General features: G+C 38.3%; 1 protein-coding gene across 1 annotated transcript; it reads right to left on the bottom strand.

Moving 5' to 3' along the window:
* Positions 1-711: 711 nt before the first annotated feature.
* anxa11b (annexin A11b) lies at positions 712-14,724 on the bottom strand. The gene is made up of 15 exons (XM_050059663.1): positions 14,577-14,724; positions 9,114-9,501; positions 8,949-8,986; positions 8,630-8,764; positions 8,450-8,537; positions 8,267-8,361; positions 7,998-8,111; positions 7,673-7,763; positions 6,084-6,163; positions 5,880-5,936; positions 5,648-5,741; positions 5,380-5,475; positions 3,411-3,469; positions 3,144-3,266; positions 712-3,040 (listed from the first exon to the last, which is right to left on the bottom strand). Exons 2-15 carry the CDS (start codon positions 9,490-9,492, stop codon positions 2,981-2,983), a joined length of 1,509 nt encoding a protein of 502 aa, XP_049915620.1. The 5' UTR covers positions 9,493-9,501; positions 14,577-14,724; the 3' UTR covers positions 712-2,980.
* Between the last annotated feature and the right edge of the window lie 2,491 nt (positions 14,725-17,215).

The raw sequence follows: 17,215 nt of genomic DNA, 5'->3' as shown, positions 1-17,215 counted from the left end.
TTTTCTAGAAATCAGGATCAGGGAAGTGCTCTGTTTTGTCTCTAAAAGTAAAAGCAAGCCAAATGGGAGGCCCCACTGATTTCCTTTTGACCTATATATTTCGGGAGGTATCACGGCAAACAGTCTCGACTAGAGAGAAAAGTACACAAATACCAACATCAAATATTCATCCCTCTTTGTCCCCCTGGCTGGTGGGGGCTTTTCACTTTGAGCGCGCATGAGAAGTAGTGAAGTGGGGAAGGTGTGGGAGAAGAGAAGCTCTGTGAAGGCATTTGTCTCCCCATCACAGCTCCTCTGAGGCTGCACTTTGAGGCCAGTGAGCACAACAGAGAGAAGACTTTAGGACATCCGTGTCTCCAATATGGACACTATTTATAGCCTTGAGAAAAGCTTTCTGTGCCCTATCACTGGAGCAGCAAAGCAAACCTGAACATGTTCTCCCTCTCTTAGATTTTACAGCAAAGCACACGCACAGACTTCACTTACGTAAGCCACATTACTCGCACCTTTTAGCAAAAACGTGCAGCTTGAGATGCTCTGAGGACAGGAGTGTGTTGGAGTGGGGGGGTTGGCTCACTCGCTGTAATACAGACCAAGGTGGTGAAAATGAGGCTGGCTTTGAAATGCAAATCCACTCATTGTGCGCCGGCTGAGAGCAGAACATCCAACAATGTTTCATGCAAAACACACAATCCCATTTCACAAAGATAATCCAGATATGCCAAAATGTTTTTTTATTATTGAAATGAAAAGTGGCTGTTTGTACATTTCAAAAGACTGGGACTATCACATGGTGAAATGTTAGAAAACTATATTTCAACCGTCATCATGTTACAAGGATGACTGCGAAGAGGAGTTAGTGCAACAGATATTCAGTTCAAACTCTAAGGCAGAACATGAGATGACACTTCATGTGAATCAAGAGCCCTCTACTGGCAGCACAACATACAAACCAGTAAAGAACTGTAAAAAAACACTAAATACTGAGAAATAAACAGTGTGAGAAATACATCTGCAGCCATGCAGGTATGATTATAGATTGTTTGCAGGATAAACCACAGTGAAACAGCGACTAGCTCAGTAACAGCAGCCCTGGACGAAAGGCACAACATGATCTGTCTTTAGGCTTTGGCTTTTCAGCATTCAGAGAAAAGGCAACATGGACTACGTTTACACGCACACTAATATTCCACTTTTAGCACGATTATATGACAATATTCTGAATTTGATACAGGTCATTCGTATATTCCGAATTAGGAGTTAATCCTATTGTAGCAATTTCTGATTGACGCATGGAATATGCTTATATTATTCCAGTTTTTGGAGCATTATTGGGACATAAACGCCCTTATGTGTGGAGTTTGCATGTTCTCCCCCTGTCAGTGTGGGTTTTCTCAGGGTACTCCAGCTTCCTCCCATAGTCCAAAGACACGCAGGTTAATTGGTGACTCTAAATTGCCCGTAGGTGTGAATGTGAGTGTGAATGGTTGTCTCTCTCTATGTGTAAACCCTGCGAAAATATGGTGACCTGTCCAGGGTTTACCCCGCCTCCTGCCCAGTGTCAGCTGGGATAGGCTCCAGCCCTCCTGCGACCCTCCTGCGACCCTCCTGCGAGTTTTTACCACAGTTGGCTCCGTGCATTGTCATAGATGCGTTGTACACAAACCAACTAGCCAAATGTTAGCAAGACTGTGTCGTAGAGATGCATGCCCAAAAGAAAAGCTCACATATCTGGTCGGAAGAGAGACACACCTACTTTTAAAGACTGTGAAAGACTTGGATATCAACAGGTTTTCAGATATGCCCAAATACCACAATGCCGGTGACTGAAGGAATGAAAGAGGGAGGCTTTGTCTGCTGATCAAACAAGTCCGCCATCCTTCTTTGATGCAAGGAAGCAAAATGGCACAAGGTGCTCCAGCCACTCCACATTTTTTCCATATCTGTACGTGATAAACGACACGTTAGGGCACGTTAATCAAAGTATTCACAGCTGCATAATACCAGGATATTAGGTGGCATATTCATTTTCATAAACCATGTAAATAAAATACTGTCTTTATCTAATTAAAGGGCAAAAATTTGAATATTTTGTGCGTGTAAACGTAGTTGCTGCAAATGTTGAACTATGATTGCAAAGGTTTAAATTTCAACAACAGCACAGAGGAGTTTCATAAAGCTGATATAAAGTGAACAAGCTCATTTGCATAGACTTGCAAGCAGGACTAGAAGTGCAAATCTGGTTAGTAAATATGGACACTTTAAAGATAGAGGAGACGCCTTTAGCAGATTATTTCTTACATTCACAAACGACCTGGAACTTAACTGTGGCCTGTCTAACACCCACTAAATGCTCACATGTATTCTGTGAGAGATTCAGTCATAGACAATTTGCGAAAACTTGCATAATAGTCTCACACGACACTGTATATATTCACATGTACACAGTTGAAATGCTTGGCGGTGAGGTGGACTTTACCTCAGTAACACAGATATAATGCATGTATAATGTGCTAAATATTTCCTTGTATACTTTGTATGTTAGATAAATGAGACATTCACCTTGTTCTGTTTAGTTTTTCTTAAACTCTACCGCTCTAATCTTTCATGTTACTTGCATTTTAGAGGCTTTAAATTCTATAATAAAGTTAGTTTAGTTATATAATATATTTAATTTCTTAATCAAGTATGAGATTTTCGGCACCCACTTTTTGCTTTAGGACTCCATCTTTTACCCATTAGTGACGTGTACTGTTTTTAAAAAAACCTTCATACTAATATATATTTACTATTTGGCATCATCTACAATACAGTGGCAAAAATATCTATCATGTCACTGCAAAGAATACAAAAGTAATAGTGATTGACTGTTGTCATAGGAAAACTTTTACTGCATGCATCAGATGTGATATACGGTCCTATAACATCGATTCAGTGTGGACATATGGTTTGTCCTTACGAAGGCTCGTCTTCCTTTCCTTTAGTCGCTACCTCCGCACAGCTTGAGCAGCAGCTTCTTGTAATCACCAGAGGTGTCACCCTGACGACAACGAAGCAAAGTCAAAGTCAGTTTTGAATGTCTTACATAAAAACAGGACAATTGAAATAGTGGCTGTCATGTTAACGTGGTTAGAGGGACTTACCGAGATGTCAGTGTACAGTGATTTTCCGTAACTCTGCAGATACGCCTGTCTGATGTCCAACATGTCTACCTCAGAGCGAGACACCATGATGCGGATTAGGGTGGTGTCCTTGGTCCCTGCTCCCTGTCAACACATCACAACATGACACTTTGACTGACTGCAGCAGTGAAATCTTCTCCTCTGCCTCCCCACCCGACATCATCAGGGCAGGAAACAGTTGGTTTGTGATAATTAGAGTAAAATGTGTTGGACAGATGATCGGTGTACCTTCATGGCCTTGTGGAGCCGCTCTGCAAAGTAGGCGGGAGTGTTCTTGATGCATTTCACTAGAAAAAAGGAGCATCATAGATTATTTTACAGTACAGATTAGCACAATGTGTCTGTTTGATATCTGTAACAGATGGAACTTCTCAAAAGGTACTCTAGCTGCTTTCACACCTGCCCCGTTTGGTTCGGTTCAATCAAACTCAAGTTAATTTCGCCCCATAAGTGCGGTTCGTTTGGGCAGGTGTGAACACAGCAATCACACTCGGGTGTGCACCAAAACAACCGGACCAAGACCTTCTTGAAGAGGTGGTCTCGGTCCGCTTACAAATGAACTCTGGTGCGGTTCGTTTGTGGTGAGAACGTGTTCCGACCTCGATCCGAACCAACTGCAGTCACATGACTAAAATGAACAATGACAGCAATATAGTACACGATGACCAGCGCTAAAATCAACCTGTGTAGTTGTCCCTATGTTGTCATGTATGCAAAGATCCAAAGTGAACTCTGTTAGCTGACTAGTTGGTTACAATAAGGGAATTATTAAAAAGCATTTTTATAGGAACGATTCTGTCCCTTTTTGATCCATATAAACAGTTCAACTGGCTATACAGCAGTAAATAAAGGTAGTAAAACAAAACACTCTCTGTACAAAGACTGGTCAGTATGGTGTAACAGTCATAATACAGACCTGCAAACAGCACACATATAAAGTCACTCTACAGCCCTGATCACACAGAAAGCGTTTCAGCAGATGGAGGCGGTGTTTTGTAATTATTTTATTGAGAATGAAGCTTTTTGCTCGCAGTTTCTGCGTTGCTATGTGCCTCATGTTTCTGCACTCTAGGCGCCTGGTGTTTTTGTTGAAGCGATCTGAACTCCTTGAGTTTAAAAAACTTCAACATCCCCCCATTTTTTCCTATTGTCCAATCGGATGCTGTGAGAGGCTGGCCTTCTATGGTCGTCACGACAACAATTTTACAGTTGGTAAACAATGGAGGAGAAACTGGTGGTAGTGGTTGCTGGATACCCAGAGCTATACGGCCCAACGATAGACAGCAGGTTGTCAAACTGCCCCTGAGTCATCCTAAAATGTGCCTGGAAACAGCCATCATGGAGGAGAAGCTCCTGGACCAGCTGGTGGTACTCCCCATGATCCACCCTCTTTATTAGGGTCTCATGTACCCACACAGGTCTCTGTTTCCCTGTGCCCAACAAACTATTTACTGTCAGCCTCTCACCCTCAACCAGAGCTACAGCAAGTACCCTCTGCCTCAACATTTTAGAGACTAGATACTAATTACCGAGAAATTAAAAAAAATAAAAGAGTAGATTGATTACACGAGAAGGTTAGTATAAGGACGTGATGGGGTGGTTGCCTTGCAACAATAAAAATGCGCAGCAAGCCTTGTTTTTTTTTTTTTACTAGTGGCATTCAATTAAAAAAAGGCAGTGCATTGTACCTTGCGTTGTACAACCTGCAGAACAGTCTGTGTGATCGAGGCCTAAGTCACCTTAACATTTATGTTTGCTGTAATTGGGTGTCAAATTCTTTTAGGTGTGGCCTGTATTTGTAATAACGTAAGTTCATTGCGCAACTGCAACCAAATCTACTGGTTGCACATCTACAAAAAATTTGTTGGCACTATGGCAACATGATAAACTGAAATCTGACTCAGTGCGTTTATAATACTCCTAAAATGACTGTCTATTAATAACTGTATTCTGATGCAGCTGTCGTACACATTTTCTATTTTTAAAATGACTTATTTAGAGAGTTTTCAATCCATCATTTGCTTTTGATCAACCATCAAGTTTCAAAAAGGTATTAAGGTCAAAAAGCAAGATATTTTTAGCCCTTCCAAACAAACATCTTGACAAATGTCTTCCGTGTATATTTAAAGCTTCAACATGTTTTTGGAAAGCCACTTCAGTTTGGTTGAGGTTTGGCAAAGAGACCCAAAGAACGTACCCACAGCCACCATGCCAGACTCCACATTGCCAGACATTTCCCTGCAGATGCTCTTCTCGATGTCTCTCCCACACATTTGCTGGTACTCCTGGAAGACTATTAAAGACAGGAATCACAGACGAGACGGTTACAGTCATAATATTTGACAATATGTGCAAAAGTGCATTAAAAGGCCAACATGTGAGGTTATGACCCTGAAAAAGCAGAAGTCATACAGTGAGGGAGGAAGAGAAGTAATCTTGTGGAAGTTCATGTTGATATTACACACCTGCCCGGAGGTGAGGCTTGCTGCGAGCGCACAGGATGGCGTTAAACTGGGACTCATCAGTTCCTACTTTATTCTCCCCGGCAGCGTACAGTTTCTGTTGCCCACGCACACACACACACACACACACACACACACACACACACACACACAGAAATTAAAAAGAGGAACATGATCAGGCTTGCTAATTACTTTCCAAGAATGTTACAATCGGCAGCCAACTTCAAACCGGTACCTGAGCGTCCTGTTTGGCCAGTGAGATGTCAACAGTCTCTCTTTCGTCACGGTTTCCCTAGATTAAGTAAGATATGTCGTGCTCATTAGAAACACATTACGTGGGCTGAGTGCGTTGTCAGAGTCAACACTTGAAGCTGACATGAGCTGAAGTCTATTTTGAGAGAGCTCATTGTGAGTCAGGTGTAGTACATGCAGCACCTACCTGACAGAGGGAGACGAGCAGTCTGCGGAAGTGACCGGAGGTGTCACTGCTGATGGCGTCCTCCAGGCTCTTCCCGTACTCTGGAAGAAGGGTGTGGCTTTTTTAGGAAAATACATTCATTTGCATTATATTTGCATTTTGTTTAGACACTACTTTTTTACAATCCATCTTCCAAGTACAAACAAGAGTTGTTGCCCTACATATTTTTTTTTTTTTTTTTGCTGTAACTTTCAAACTGATTTACAGGTGTTTGAATTCTAACACTAGAAAGACACACTACTTCATCAGTAATTTGATTTTATGAAACAAGAGTCCATACTGCATTGTGAATATATCTTAAACTCTTCAAATACAGGCTGTCGACTACACTTAACATTTATGTGGTCAGATTCTACATTACAAATATATTGTTTTGCTCTGGTTTTCAATTGACTTAAACTTAAATAAAGATAAAATAAAAAATAAATATTTAAATGTAGTCTCTAATGAGTGACCAGAGGCCTGTACAATGAAGCCAGTTCAATTTACCCAGGGTATCCTTTTGTTATCTGGTTTGACTAACACTAACATAACCAGTACTACAAAGCTGGTTATCAACCAGTTCAGTAAACTCTTGGTTTTCCTGTCCAGACACGAGTGCGTTCATGTAAAAGAGGCGGGGGTGTTAATTACAAGTGACATCATCAGATACATGAATGGCTGAGACTCTGGACTTCCGTCCATGATTACTTTTTTCTTCAGTAATCTGACTGGTCAGAGGTCAAGGTGTTGACAGGCCTCTGATTATGTGAGACATTCTTGCGTTTGTTGTTGTGTTGTCTTTTTTTAATGAACTCTTAAGTCAGGGTTTACATTTACCAACTTACTTTTCCTTTAAGAACATGTGTGGTATTGTCAGTTTTTTCTGTATATTTTTTAAAATTTATTATTTTTTTAATTGTATCACTATTACTTTTATTTTATTCTATGTTATTTGATTTTATTTCATTTTATTTTATTTTATTTTGTGATAGGGACAATGCAATTTAACATAGTTCCAATACTGAGTATAGGACTGATGTGTTGCAGAGTTTATAGCTATTGCTAATTTTCAACTCTTGTCCCTAGTTGGGCTTTTACATGTCGATCTAAAATGTTATTAAAAATATACAGTTTAAAACATCATAGCATTATATCATCTCTCCATTTTATTTCATTTTTTAAAATTTATTTAATTTTATCTCTATATTATTATTATTATTATCATTATTATTAATTTATCTATTTAATTTGGTCTTTTTCCCTTAATTTTCATTATCACTATTACCATCTCTCTATTTTATTTTATTTTCATATTATTTATTTATTTTATTTTATTTCTATAGTGTTATTATTATTATTATTATTATTACAATATCTATTTAATTTGGTTATTTTTCCGTAATTTTTATTATCACTATTACTATCTCTCTGTCTCCATGAACAGTGGTTTTACTTGTGTGTATATACTGGTCTGGAAATGGACATTGACACTGGACTGATTTATGTGTGCCCTAAAAAATGTAATGAATAAAACTGTGGGCAAAAAACACATCATGCTCAGGACTCACCAGCTTTGTAGACTCTGGTGATTTCATTGATTTCTGCATTGGAGCGTGATGAAAGAACCTCAATCAGACAAGCTTCATCAGTTCCTGCACCCTGCGAAAATAAAGAAAACCTCAGCAAGACATTTAATGACACACCTGCTCCATGGAGTCAAAATGGTGAACAGTAAGACGTCGTCAGCCACGACTCAAGCTTGTCTGGTTTTCACTTGCATTTAGAAGATTTTTTTTTCTCTTATTTCCCATTACATGATGAGTCACACAATGCGGTTTGGCCTACAAAACCAAAATTGAAGCATCTGCTGAGACAACGACTTGAGTTTCCAACCTTTATAGCCTCTCTGAGTTCAGATGCATCGAAGTACGCAGGGCTCTTCAGCATGGCAAGAGCCAGCCTCTCAAAGTTTCCAGTGAGCTCAGACTTCAGATCGTGGATTAAATCCTAAGAGGAAAAACACAAAGGGAAAAAACATGAGAGCAAGGTCGGGCTAAATATACTGTAGCTGCCATACAGGGTCAGTGATAAAGAGCAGATTACAGACTGAATTTTAACTGTAGAGTAAACAAAAACTCTGCAACAAAAATAAAAAAATATACCTTCCCATAAGTTGTTTTATAGGCTGCTACCATTGGGACTCTCTGCTTGTTGGTACGACTTCCCAGGAGTTCAATAATGGCGTTTTCATCAGTGCCTGTTGGAGATATTTTTCAGTTTATGTGTAAAAGGGACGGAGCAAATACAGTGCTAATCAAATGTTCAAATGAGCACCATTTACTGACCAAAACCCTTCATAGCTTTTCGAAGGACCTCAACGTCCCTGAGTGGATCGGCCCCTGGAAAGTCTTTTATAGAGCCCCTGTATCCTTTCTGTAAATAAATAAAGTCAAAAATGTTAGAAGATAAAATACATTGGAACATAGTTTGAGAGAAGTTCTAGCATGAAGACAAACACATCTTACAGAAATGGCAGGTGCCTGAGGGTTGGATGGAACTCCGCCTCCATACGCAGGCATCTGGGGACTAGTCGCGGGGTAACTTGGCATGGGCTGGCCTGGGGCGGGGCCCCCTGGGTATCCCTGCTGAGCCCCTCCTGGCTGCAAACAGAGGACAGCTGTAAGTGCTAAGTCCATGGTGACAAACTTCATATAGAGCAAATTCCTAAGGTTTAAGTAGGAGATAAGGGACTTTGAGCAAACAGGGGATTTAGCTAAAGTTAGTCCATATGTTATTAGTGATGTGGCCTTGCAGAGGTGACAAGAGAGATAAGAATTCATGTACCGCTCCTTGGCCGCCTGGTGCTGCACCCCAGCCTCCACCTGCAGAGAAAACATTGACATAGCACTCAAAACACAATTCATTTAAAGAACAGATTCCACTGGCTGCATATGTACATATATTTGTGGGGAGAAATATATTATGTAAATGTTAATCTTCATCACTCACCTCCTGGAGGCATGGAGGGATAGCCTCCTGCTCCAGACTGTGCTGGGTATCCTCCTGCCTGAGGAGGGAAGCCTCCAGCTGGTGCAGGGTAGCCACCTGCCTGGGGAGGGTAGCCCCCTGCTGCTGGAGGGTAACCGCCCGCTGTGGGAGGGTAGCCGCCAGCTTGGGGTGGGTAGCCACCTGCCTGTGGGGGGTAGCCGCCTGCTGCAGGGGGGTAGCCGCCTGCTTGGGGAGGGTAGCCGCCTGCTTGGGGTGGGTAGCCGCCTGCTTGGGGTGGATACCCCCCTTGTTGAGGTGGATAGCCCCCTTGTTGAGGTGGATAGCCCCCTTGTTGAGGTGGGTATCCACCGGACTGAGGAGGGTATCCTGGGTAGCTCATCTTTAGAACCTGGGGGAGACATAAAGTTGTGGCTTGTTACAGTGATATATGAAGGCCATTATATGGCTCTTTTCAGGCTGTTCTCATACACTGTTGGTATGTATACCTACGAAAAGTACCCCTGTCATTGGGAAGGCTGTAATCACATGACCAATGCGCTGACAGAAGTAAAGAAGGAAGTAGTATAAAAAGTGAAAATTTGCGTTAAGAGGCAGGTTAGGGAGGTGGATGGGTCAAACATGCACAGGACTTTCCCTGAAGAGATCGGTGTTTGTGTCCCGTGTGAAGTCATGTGATCTTTGAGTTATTTTTAAGGTACATCGTCACAATTTTTCTTTTTATAAACCTAACCTACGTAACTTTATGTTTGGTATGCAACATCAAGTACATAACTTGAAATTAACTACGTAGCATGACAACGCCATTCATGGGGTGCTAATTCGTTAGATATCGTATGAACCAATGTATGTGCGTTTTTGTAAGGTATTATACAATATGTTGTATGAGGATATGTTGTTCTTTTTGACCCTAACCTTTTAAAAGAAGCACAGAGAAATTTAGGTTAAACTTTAGTTCCTCCTGTAATTTGTTCTAGGGCTGGGCGATATGGACAAATTTTCATACCTCTATATTTTCAGACTGAATGGCTCATACATAGTGATAAACACATTTCATTTCCTATAGGTTCATCACAACAAAAGTCCCCCATTATTGTATAGTGTAAAAACTTTTATTGTGAAGCAGCAAAATAAGGAATTGTTGAGTTTTCGAGCAGCAACTTAACATAACCTCTAATGCGGCTGATAGTAAACATGTAACAGTAAAATGAAGCAGATATCTAAAGTAAAAACAGGACGCAGGAGAGAAACTAAACTCCAAACCACAGAGATTCAATTAGAAGCTACAAAAGTACTGAGAGATGAACACACAGAGGCTTTTAAACTCTCTGGTCTCCTGCAGACAGAGCTGAGCAGGGTCTCCTAACACAAGCGGGGTCGTCAGGAGTTGGCTGCGGTCAGCAAGACTTCACCATTACCCGCCTGGCTTTTGGACCTACTCTGGAGAAGGTCCATCTCTGGCACAGCTTGGCGTGCAACGGCGCGTCTTAACTGATGATGGAAACACTAATCAGTGCAGTGTGGCTTGACTCGGCGCGGCCAAAAGTGTCAGTGGAAAAGGCCCACGGTATTGTGCATGTGAGGTAACTTCATTCATCTCAAAGACTAATTTAGCGTAGCTTGTGCAACATACAGACTGATGTCACTGTAGACTAATTAACAGACAGATTAAACAGAGGAGCAGCTCTATGTCTCTCTTAGTGTAACGCGACTTGACCCTATATCGATACAAACAGTGTTGTCTAAATTTTTATTTTACTTGAAAATACATTGATATACCGTACATAATTGTTATATCGCCCAGCCCCAAGTCTCCATTGTTATTCTGATAAAGTGACACAAACAGGAACATGTAAAGGGGACTTCAAGTCTCCAGTTTAGTTCCTAGAGTAGTTACCCAACCATTTAGTGAAAAAGGCCAACATCAAAACACCGAACTGAGAACTATCTAGCATCAGCTAATGCATCATTAACAACTCTTCTTCCTTTTCAACTCCAAGTTCTCCAAAAATAACACAAACAGATATCAACCCCTTCGACCCTGGCCTGCACCCGTTTGGTGTCATCATAATAAAATGCTCAACATTCCAACCACAACTTGTGTATAATGAATGAGCTGCAACTTAAGACAACGACCTCACTTGAGTCTCTTGCAGATCACACCACATTTCTATTACGACAACAGAAAGTTTTCCTTCCCCTTTCTCTACCACCACTGCACAATTCAAACCAGCAATGGCGCCTGAATCTTTTCAGTTTCACATTAGGGGTCCATTTGACAGGCTGTTGTTGGAATTGCGCAATTGTCTGAGTGCCTCTGTGTCATCCCATAATGAAGCAAAACACTAATTACAGCTGCAGGTCTGTCAGCCGTAATGAATGATAATCTAGCAGACTGTAAACACACCTGGGTTACATGCACACAAAAAGCTGGGAGTAAACAAAGTTTGTTTTTTGACAACACAGTGACCTACAGCCTGTGCAGGATCAGTTTTCCCTTACAGTGTAAAGGCAACTTAAGTTACAGATACTCCACTGTTTGGCTCCGCAAACACAGTAATTTAGAGTTTTATTTAGGCTAACAAAGACCTACGGAGTTTAGTTTAGATTTTTTCATTTTTCATTCAAAGATGCACCACTGAATTCTTTAAGCAGACGCAAACACACTGTGTCAGCCGTGACCTCAGGAAGGGCGTTTGATTGTTTACATTTCCCTGTTGCTTTCCAGCCCTCTCCTTTGGACCCTTGAAGGCAATGGTGAGTCTTAAGTACCAGTATTTCCACTCACATTTACGACTCAAGGATGAAATAGATACGAGTAGAATCAGTAGAGTCGTTCATACTTGACATAACAATCATTCCAGCAGTTAACAATGTCTAACAGTTTTGTTTGTTGCATTGCTATTTCTTTTTTACCCTGTAAAGGGCTGTAAATAAAGTCGCGGACATCGATTTCTACAGCAAATCAGTAACCAACAGATTGCCAGTATCATGCTGTTCATAAAGTTTCCACATCATGACCCTCTTAGTGCCACTATGTGCATATTTACACTCACTTTAAAGTGGACCCTTGTACCTTTTATAATGTGACACACAAAACATTACAACATGTTTTTCTCATGCTGCTTCCAAAAGATTTGGGTAAAATAATATCACTTAAAATAAATGACATTCCAACTCTGTTTTATTGCCAAGTACTTTTGCAGCTACAGGGAATTTGACTCGGCAGTAAAGCCATTATCTAGTATCCTACAAATAACAGACATCTCCACCCCCCCCCCCTTTTTTTATAAAGAGGAACATTTAAAAAAAAAAAAAACCGCAGATCCATTTACAAAACAGATGATGTGATGTCTTCAAAAGACTAAATGCAATTTCAATAATATTTCAGTTTATCCATAGTCAACTACTCCGTCTTCACATGTGCATTTTTCTATACGTTTCCATGACTGTGTAGTAATCCTGACATCACCACACCAAACTAAAGTTAAAGAACTGTATTCTGGTCAGGGTGGAAAGCCTCTGAGGCAGCATGTTACATGAAGAATGCTACTCAATGTTTAACTTGCTCCTGAAACCTGGCAGCCCCTAGCCTTCACAAGTGCATCACTATTAGGTGTGCAAGGTCATCCAGTGGATTAGACCCTTTGGTGGGCCGGTTCTGACCTCTGGACTGTATGTTTGACACCCCTGATTTAGACTGTCTTTCATTTCCTCAGTTTTTATACACTAAAGTGTTTTATCAATTCTTTAAAAAGTTGTTTCCATGTCTTGTCTGTTTTAATAACTGACATGTAAAGCACTTTGTAACACTGTTTTGTAAAGTGCTTTAGAAATTATTATTATTATTATTATTATTAATAATAATAATAATAATAATAATAATAACATGGTGAATTTAAACTCATCTGTTTCTGATGTGACTGATATGATCATTCTTATAGGTGAATATCATATAGCCTACATGGTACAAAATGGAAGAACAGTAAGCCCTCCTTCGTTTGGTTTTTAAATTATTCTGAATTATTTTTCTTATCACTTAAAAAAGTGCAATAGTAAGAAAGATCTTTTGGGATGTATCTTGTTTTTTTATTATCTTATTTTATTAATGTATCATATTGTTTAAAGTCTTGCTCCGCTTTTTGTTTTTTGTTTCAAATAATGACTTATTATTTCAAGATACTAAGTCATTATTATAAGATAACTAAGTCATTGTTTTGAGAAAGTTTTTCAATATTTTGAGAGACTAAGTCATTCTTTTAAGGCTACTCATTATTTTGGAAACGCTCTCATTATAATGAGAAAATAATCGCATAAATGATGAGTTTGTATCTCATAATAATGACTTAGTATCTCAGCATATGAGTTAGTATTATGAAATAATGATGCATCTCAACATAATGACTTTTAAAATACTCAGTAGCCAATCTGAAAACAATGATTTTATATCTAAAAATAATATGAAACTTTCTCAAATAATGACTTAGTATCATTTCTTGTTATTTTGAGATATAAAGTCAATACTATAATAAAGTTAAATAAAGTTAAAGTGAGTCGCTGTTTTGATAATGTTAGTTATGATCTTTTTGGATGTATCTTGTTTTTTTAATCATTTTATTTTACTAATGCATCATATTTTTTTTAAGTCTTGTTTCGCTTTGTGCTTTTTGTTTAAAACGAATCATATGTCATGTGACCAAGAAATTACTGTTATTTATATTTTTTAATATAAATCTAGCATGTTTTAATTTATTTTCTTTATCTGTTCTGATTGTGTACATTTTATTGTATTTTATGTATTTACTACAAGTGCTTGTATGTTCTTTAATATGAGTTAAATAAAAACAAAGTCCTAAAAAATATATGTTTACACTTCCTGCTTTTTCCGTAGAGCACTTGAAAGCAGCAAAAGCCCAAATCTGACAGAGAATCACCGGCCTGTTTTCATAACTTGCTAACCAGCATTTTAAAGTACACTAATTATATTTGTCTACAATACTAAGATGCAATAATAAGGTGTAATATGAGTATAACGCCCTTATTAAGCTAGATGTCCTACCCCACTGTCACGACGGTCACGATGTCCTAGAGTTTGTACCATCCACCCTGCGGTCCGTTAACGTTACATAATGCTTCCAGACGAAGTTACTGTTTCACATTTAGCATCCTTAGCTAACACAAACCGAGGATAGCCGTTTAGCACGTTAGCTAGAGACAGTTAAAAGCACCAGTGCACCATTTTAGGACTTTAATAATGAAGAAAGTACCGTTTGTTGCTGTTGAGCAGCTCCACACGGACACACTGTGTCTGTTTAATTGGGCGAGGCTAATTTCCTACATTCCTCACTAAGCTAGCAGAAACCGCTAAACTGTTACTTCGTCCAAACTGCGTTGTCGCCTCAAACTGATATTTGGCGGTATTCGGTGATATTTACAGCGCTAAACAGAGTATTTAAAGCTACTTACTTATCAGCTGCGGACTTGAAATCCAGGAAGAGCGTAGCAGAGAGCAGCAGAGAGAGTAGCCTCAGAGGTGGGTGGGTCCTCAGTATTGTTTCCGTGCTGCTGCAGTAATAACCTTTGCTCCGTTATTGGCCCCAGTCAGAGGGATAAAGCCTGATGTTGACTCAGCCGCCTCTAACCTGTCATTTTCACCACACACCACACTGCAATACTTGTCAGGATGTGATTAGATTTGTTTCCATGGTGACAGCACAGGGCACGGCATTGTGGATAAATAGAGTCGGATTTGTTAAACAAAAATATTTTGTGAAACTTGATTCTGCTTCATTACAGCCACTGTATGGAAGCCCATTTGTGCCAATGTCATTTGGGGGGAAAAAAATCCTCTAAAAGTCATAATGAGAAACTTTCTCGAAATAATGACTTAGTATCGCAAAATAATGAGTTAGTATCTTAAAAATAATGATTTCTTATCTGAAAATAATGAGAAACTTTCTCAAAGTGACTTAAGTTTCTCAAGAAAAAAGAAAAAACTTAGTATCTTAAAATAAATGGTTAGTATCTGAGAAGAATGAGTGGTGATCCAATGATTAAATCTATATCCTAAAATAATGTCTGAATGTTTTTTCTCATTATTTTGAGATACTTTACGAACGTTTGTCATGATTTTGAGATACTAAGTTGTTCTTTTAAGATAACTGATCATTTTGGAAAGTTTCTCATTCCGATGAGAAATGAAGACTTATTGCAAAAATAACGACTTAGTATTTTAAAATTACGAGTTAGTATATGTAAATTACTTCATATCTCTAAAATAATGACTTAGTATCTGAAAAGAATGACAGTTTTTTTTAAAGAGCGAAACTTAGTCATTATTATAAATTAGTCATTGTTTTGAGCAAGTTTTTCATTATTTTAAGAAAGTTTTTCATTAATTTGAGAAACTAAGTCATTCTTTTAAGATAACTCATAATTTTGGAAAGTTTCTTGTTATGATGAGAAATATTGACTCAGTTTCGCAAAAATAATAACTTAGTATTTTAAAATAATGAATTAGTATATGAAAAAGACATTGTATCTCAAAATAATGAATAAATATCTCAGCATATGAGTTAGGATCTGAAAATAATTACTTAGTATCTTGAAATAATAGGTTAGTATTCGAAAAGAATGTTGGGTAATTCAAAAAAGAAAAGAACAAAACTTTCTGAAAATAATGACTCATTATTTTTGAGATACTTTAAGACAATTTATCATTGTCATGGTTTTCTTTAACTTATTATTTTGGAAAGTTTCTTGTTACAGTAAGAAATAATGAGTTAGTATCGCAAAGTGATGAGTTAGGATATGAAATTGACTTAATATCTCAAAAATAATGACTTAGTATCTCAGTCTATGAGTTAGTATCTTAAAATAATATGCAACTCAAGATAATGACTTAGTGTCTTTGAATAATGACTTAGTATCTTAATATACTTAGTTTGTAGCCTATCTCTGAAAAATAATGATTTCATAAATTACTTTCTCAAAATAATGACTTAGTATCATGTGTTGTTATTTTGAGATACTAAGTCATTATGATGAGATACTAACTTATTATATTTAAGAAAGTTTCTCATTATGATCATTTACAGGATTTTTTTCTCATCACACTGGCAAAAATATGCTTCCACATTACTTGTTATAGGGAGTAGGGAGTAACCGTGATTTTGAACGTGAAGATTTTAATAAAATGCCATGTATTTTCTGCATAAATCATTTAGATTACTTATAATAAATCAAATGCCTTGTCTATGTCTTGAAAGTGCCTGAAAACTTAAATGGCAATAAATACCATCATTTTTTAAATAGTCATAGGGCTGATAGCATTAACATATTTTCAAATGTTTAACATGCAGCCATTCCCAACATTTGTTTTATGCCAAACACTCAGTATCTACAACAAACACAAGATGGCAGCAGACTGCTTGTGGTCAGGACGTGCATGCCAGGCTGCAGCCTATGGGCCCTGAAGTCTGTTAAGTTTACTTTAAAAATAACTGATGGTCAGTGTGGACATCCTCAGAAACACCTGGATGGTTTCATGTCAGTCGACCCGGGCAACATAAAGTGTGGAATTTCGAAAACTCATTTTAATTTTATCTTTTTATTTATTTATTCATTTATTTTACAGTGTTTGGTGAATCTTAAATCTAATTTATTCCTAATTGTACCTTTCATCAAACTGTATCACTGCAGTCAAAACAATCAAAAATCGCTTCATATCTTTCCTTAAAAACATTATATTGTACATCAGTCATCTGCTATATAACCATGAGGAAAAAGCTGACCTACATTTTTTTAAAGAAACTTTAAAAACATTACAAATTGAACAAAACAAAAAAAAAAAAAAGCTTATTACAAATAGTAAAAAGAAAGAGCTTTTTTTAAAACATTTTATGAAATCCAGTGCTTCCTTAAGCTGAAATGACTTTTTAAAAAACCTATATGGGTCTGATAAACCAGGTCTATAAATGATTTTCACTCCCCCCCCTTCCTTTATAACACATAATTTTAGATCACAGTAGGCCCTCTGTACAGTCAGTGCCCCTCTCATATATACCTACTGTAGCTAAAGTTAAGCAGAAAGATGCAAACTCATG

Source organism: Epinephelus moara, chromosome 13 (genome assembly GCF_006386435.1).
Source record: "Epinephelus moara isolate mb chromosome 13, YSFRI_EMoa_1.0, whole genome shotgun sequence".
Classification (NCBI taxonomy): domain Eukaryota; kingdom Metazoa; phylum Chordata; class Actinopteri; order Perciformes; family Serranidae; genus Epinephelus; species Epinephelus moara.
This window is presented reverse-complemented; position numbering and strand designations above follow the sequence as displayed.